Raw genomic sequence first — 6,307 nt, 5'->3', positions numbered from 1 at the left:
ACCACGTAAATAAAAAAACTCAATTTCATTGTTACCCTAAACCTAATTGAGCATCAAACCAAATTAAACCATATCCCTACATTATAGATATTGAATTCATACATTAAACCATATGGAACCTCAAGATTAAACAAAAATCAATCCTAAGGCTAGTCATAATTAAATACTAAAACAAATTGATTCTTTTAATGAACTAATTTTATCCTTGGTCCTAAACCAACTTATTTTGTTTTTCAGGCCATCCCCCATTTTGACTTCTTTTTAATTTCAAAAACATTTAATAGGAAATATGATAATTATTTATATGTATGTTCATTTTTCTTTTTAAGTTTGTGTGTGTGTGTGTGTATATATATATTTAAGGTTAAGATTAACCTAACAAATTGCTATTACATTGTTATCTATAATGTTATACACTTGCATATCATTTATACAAACTCATAAAATTCATAATTTTTATTAAAAATATTAGGTCTCATATACATTTGCACATGGGTCTATAATTTTTTTTTAGTTGGATGTAGGGAGTTACTCCTTTTAATAGCACTTAAATATGATTGTTTTTATTCCTATGTAGTGTCCACCTAAAAAGTGGTACTTCCATTACTATCCATAATCTTATAGACTTACACATTAGCTATGCATAGTTGACTTATAATTAGCGTACACACACGCACGCACACACACAACACCTATTTTGAGAGGGAAAGTGTTTGGATTCCTTTCTTTTGACCAATCCCTTAGAATAGTAGGGGCCTTTAGAATAGGGATCCCATAGCCATTGGAAACTATTATTCAAAAGTATAGGTAGGGAAAGGGGGTAGCTACTCTTCCGAACTATAGGGCCTCCCATAACTAATTTACCTCTTTATGACCTCAACTTGCGACATGTGTGCGTGAGAGAGAGAGAGAGAGAGAGGGGGGGGGGGGGGGGGGGGGGGGGGATGGATGTAGTATTCAATTTAGTTTAAGATTTGAATTTAATTTAAAAATATTAAGATATATATGTACATATGCATGTATAATGCATAATTAAGATCCACCAAACAAAGCCCTAGTTCCATTATGGTAGATCATACTATATATAATTTCATATACATCATGCATATGGTGATGTAAATTCTTTTCTTAGTTTAATATAAAAAAGTTATAAATTTAAAAGTATGTGTGTGCATGACAAATTACTATTTCCATTGTTATCTATAAAGCAATATGCTATATACTACATACTTACATCTCTTATACACACAACTGGTTCAGGGACCAAGAAATTCTAGAATTTTTTTAAAATTTATTGAAAAATTTGTCTTCATTGTTATATATTAAGCTATATGTAATATAGTATATACTTGCATGTCATAGACACTGAACTGATTTCCAAGAAACACATAAAACTTGAAAAACTTATCCAAAAATTTGAATTTATAGAGATGACAATGGAAATAAGTTATTCTTGTATACCAGAACTTAAGAACTGGGCAGATTTTTCCATGGAAAATGCTTCTCCAATTACAATTGCTATAAAAAGAAATAAATCAGAAAATGGAAAAAAAACAATACAAGAATTAAAGTTGATGCAACAATTGCTTGTTGGTAGTGATGACTTTAAACCACTGCTTTTCTGGATTGAGTTTTGGGTAGCAGTGAGAGTCAGTGATGCAAATGCATTCTGTTGTTAAAATGAGAGGACTTTTACTCCCATCCAAACACATCCACTTTTCTTTCCCCTCTCCATCAGAAACTCTGGTGGCCAGCTGCAGCTGTGCAGTGGATACTGTGCTCCACATTGTATTATTGGGTGCTGAGCAATTCTCTGTCATAATTGCAGGCAGCCCATCTCCTTGAGTGGTAATGCAGGATGAAGTTCCCATCAGCCCAATGGGGCCTTCCACAGTGGCATCATAGTTCCATCTGCTTGTCACACTTTGGCATGATCCCAGGTGAATTGTGTTTCCTATGCTGGATTCTATACATAGACCTGATGCTGGGTGGTATATTATCTGATAATATGGCCCTGGAGATAAGTAAGGATCTGCATTCACCCAACATATATACAATTTATCAGCTTGTTATTGGGATTCCAATGATATAAAGATGGCGAAACAATTATATTGATCTATAATGTTGAAAGAGTTATGTAAAGATTTCCATACAATAAGTTATTATTGTTATGTTTATGAGTAAGATTATGTCTGAGTTTTGAAAATTAAAGTTTGGGATCATATTCAATGATCTATCATCAGGATGAGAGAGTTTGAAAATGTTAAAAGATAATGGATCATTGAGTATGATCTGCAATGTTTATGTTAAAAACTCACACACAATCTTACCCAGAAACGTAGACCATAGATTGTGGAAACCTACTATTATTATAATAACAGCTATTATCAAAAACCAGAAAAAAATTCAGAAAGGTAATGGAAGAAAGATATGCAACATTTAGTATAGAAGAACAAGAAAACTAAAAGAAAATGAAAACATGGCAGAAACTCATCAGTCCAAATCATGATGAAGGGAGAAGAAGTTATAAACTACAAGTTAAAGAAAAAAGATCTCCAACCCCATTTAAATGGCATCAACATTTCACAAAATATGAAGATTGTTTTCATGAATGTGTAGTTTAAACTGATAAACTATGTAAAGAAGTGTGTCAAATCCTTTCATCAGTCCTGATATCACTTACATTCGCTTTTGAGACATTGGGGAATGATTATTCAGCTGTGGAAGGTGATCTCAATCCAGTTCGAGGCAACTGTCAAAGTGGGATCTGATGTTTGTGGATAAGTGGAGGCAATTTACTAAAAATCTGGTTATCATAGCTGAATTTAAGGGCCCAAGAATCTTGGAACATAAACTCATATAGTATCTAAATTAAAGAGACAAAGATTATGTAATGTTGATCTAAATTGTAACTAAATTTAAGAGAATGATTTAAGTAGCAAAATGTAACAGTGCAGCGTCAGAACAGATAACAGATCATAATTATTCTATTTATTTTTCCCTCATTTTTATTTCTTGATGATAGATCATAAAAAAATCTGATCTAAAACGTGCATGCAAAAAAATTATAGCATCAAAATTAACTACACCGCACAGAATTTGATCCAAAATATCATAAAAAGTTCATATAATCAAAATTAACTAAATCTTATTTTTGATAATGATAAATCACAGAATTTGATCCAAAACAATAATGAAAAAAATCATAGAATCAAAGCTAACCACAGCTATGCTTATATCATAGATTGTAGAAGTTTGATTGTTTCGGTTAGTTGAAAATATACAGTTGTCTTCAAATAACCCAACAACACAATGGAGTTGGGAAACAACAGAGATTCCAAGATATCAAAATCTATAATTTGAAAAGAAGAGAAAAGAGTGGTGTAAAAAATTCATGTTCTTGCTTTATATTTTCTGATTGAAAATTTGCACAGATATCAGATCTAAAAACATTCATACATTCCAAGATATCCAAATCCATAATTTGAAAAGAAGAGAAAAGAGTGGTGTAAAAAATTCATGTTCTTGCTTTATATTTTCTGATTGAAAATTTGCACAGATATCAGATCTAAAAACGTTCATACATATATTAAATTGTGAAACACGAGAAATTTAAAGATTTGAAAAACAAATATGAAGGAGATAAGGTGGTCTAAATTACTGAAAAAGAAAGCAAAGCATATTATATATATCATTCAGTTTACCTTGAATGGGCTGTTGTATTTCCTTGAGCCGAGCAATAAAGTCAGGATTTCTGATGCGAGACCAGTCATGATTGAAAAACCCATATGTTTCCTCGAAGTCTTTAACGGGCGTCTGGTCTGACCGGTAATAATAGCTCCCTCCCATTGTCCACAGTGCCCAGTCCAAGTCCTCCTCGGCCAGATAAGCCAATATACAGTTCAAATATCTGTTCTCATCATTGACAATGAGTTGATTAGAAAGTTACATAGTTGAATCTTGATAACAATATCATAATAGCTCAAAAATACCTGTTGTCATTGTCATTCACGTATCGCTGGTCGATCCCAAACTCGCTTATAAAAAGTGGTGCTGCAGTACCATTAGCTGATGATGTAACAAACCCGATATTCCTCTTAAATCGTGCTGTCTCGTTCGTACAGACATGGTTAGGAAGGCCAACGTGCCACGGCATGCCAAAGGAGTACCAATGCCCTTCATAGACGATTTTGTCCTTGAAAGGTAAGGTGACCGGTAGGACCGGTAAGAAGCTGAGGTCGGTGTCATAATGCAGCCCCGAGAGGACTACGAGGACTTTCGGGTTGGTCTTGTGGACGGTTGCGGCGCCCCATTGCATGTGCTTGGACCACGATATCGGGGTCGATTGGTTGCCACGTAGCTCGTTGCGAAGCGACATGGCGATGACATTAGGCGTGTTGTTGAAGTACATGGCCATGAGACCTAGCCCTTTGACCCACGTGTTGGGGTTGAAGTAACGGTCGCCAAAGAATGCATTACCGTCGTCGACAGCGCAACACCACTTGGGCTTGCTCACATGGTTGTCCAAGATGACCATGACACTCGCCTCCGATAGCGCTGCCACGACGCGATGATATGCGGCCACATGGCTCAAGCCGAGCAACCCTGGGTTGTTGTGCTCGATTCCCGAGGCTGCCTCGGTGAGATTGAGCCGCGCAAAAGTTTCCCCAACCGTGGCCTTTGTGTAGGTCTCCCTGGTGAGCATGTGGATGGAGTAGGTGAGGCGCACGCAATTGAAGCCCAGGGAGCTGATGGTGTGAGCTACGGTGGTGACCGGCAACCGGTTGAGGCCTTCGGGAAAGCCGGGCTCCAGGTGGCCCACCCAGTTTACGCATGCTAGCTTTACTCTGAGCCCCGTCGCCTCGTCCACGATCCACCTGCCACGTGCCAGTAGCGGCAACGAATGTGCCGGCGCCGCCAGTAGCAGCAATAGCAACGTTGTTAGCAATCGTAGCCCCGCCATCGTCATCTCCAAACCCCAAAGATTGAATTTTTATTTGCCCGACTCTGTCATGAAACCCTAAAGATCGGATTTTTATCTTCTTTTCTTTTTTTCGCAATTCGATACGGCTTCGCGGACAAATTTCTGCAATGCAGGTGAACGAGATTTATATGTTGCGATGCGCTTGTGGATAACGATGGATAATCAAAAGCTAGGGTATTGCAATTAAGCGAGAGATTGTGTCTAACTGGCTCAAAGATTCACAGCCGGAGTTTGATGTGATTGTGTTAATTTTAGATCTTATCCACTTTTTATCAAACTCGGTCATGATCTGCATGTTCCGTCGCTCTTTTGACGCATCGAGAACTCGTCCGTTTGCATAATTTGTGGAGTGGATTTTGTTTGATTGCATTTGAATCACGGAAACCACTTTTCTCGAAGTTATATAGTTGAATTGAAGTTTGATCTTCCTCAATATCATTCTGTTCCACTTCGAAAACGGTGCTGAATTTTCTGATTTGTACAGACCCGAAAATTTGATTACTTGGGACTACAGTTATGAATTACAAAATAAATGGCAATTTGTGGAAGCATAGATTAAACGGATCCAACAAACAAGTTTATTCCTATCCAAATTTTGTTTTTGAAGATCTGGTGACTACAGAACAGAAACTGCGGGTTAGAAATCGTAACAAAGAGAAGTGTTGAGTCATTCTTCTTTTGGTTTATTTGATATTTTTCGCCCACGCTGAGTTTAAAGTAGAACACTGACAGAAATTCTAGCTGTCATTTTGTTTAGTAAATGTACACAAGCCCAATATGGATTTTCGATCCGACTATGAATTGGAGCTTCTCTTGCCAAAATTCATACTTCAAAATTTTCAATTAAAATGGTGTTGCTTCTATAATTTTAAATTATCTTACAAAAGTATCATGGGAAAGTATCCTACTTCTATGTTTCTTAAAATCTTCATTTTTTTTCAAAAGTATTTTAAATAGTCCCACAAACAAAAAAAAAAAAAAAAAAACAGAAACCAATAACATTGTAAAAGGGTGGCAATGTCTATGCCAGCATCAAAATGGTAGTTTTTTTGTTAAATTGTCGCATAGACATTGGCTAAAAGGGAGGCCCATACTTGAAACTATGCGACGTTACATTATTATTATTATTTTCTTAACAAAAGTTTATTTCATTCAATTATGCTTAGTTATCATAGAAATAACAACTTTGAAATCAGTACAATATTATTAAAAAATTAGACATTAAAACAAAATGAAAAAAATTGACATTAAATCAAAATGTGTCTAGATATTTGATCAATTTAATATGAATGTTAAATTGATAATTCCTCTAATAACTATTAT

At 35.7% G+C, this 6,307-nt stretch overlaps 1 protein-coding gene across 1 annotated transcript; it reads right to left on the bottom strand.

Moving 5' to 3' along the window:
• Positions 1 to 1,395: 1,395 nt before the first annotated feature.
• Positions 1,396 to 5,102, bottom strand: LOC149550089 (glycosyl hydrolase 5 family protein). Its single transcript, XM_089795016.1, has 3 exons — positions 3,993 to 5,102; positions 3,705 to 3,910; positions 1,396 to 2,032 (listed from the first exon to the last, which is right to left on the bottom strand). The coding sequence occupies exons 1-3, from the start codon at positions 4,967 to 4,969 to the stop codon at positions 1,566 to 1,568; spliced, it is 1,650 nt and encodes a 549-aa protein (XP_089651142.1). The 5' UTR covers positions 4,970 to 5,102; the 3' UTR covers positions 1,396 to 1,565.
• Between the last annotated feature and the right edge of the window lie 1,205 nt (positions 5,103 to 6,307).

Source organism: Cupressus sempervirens, chromosome 7 (assembly GCF_028749045.1).
Source record: "Cupressus sempervirens isolate cs-2001-9-10 chromosome 7, ASM2874904v1, whole genome shotgun sequence".
Lineage (NCBI taxonomy): Eukaryota > Viridiplantae > Streptophyta > Pinopsida > Cupressales > Cupressaceae > Cupressus > Cupressus sempervirens.
This window is presented reverse-complemented; position numbering and strand designations above follow the sequence as displayed.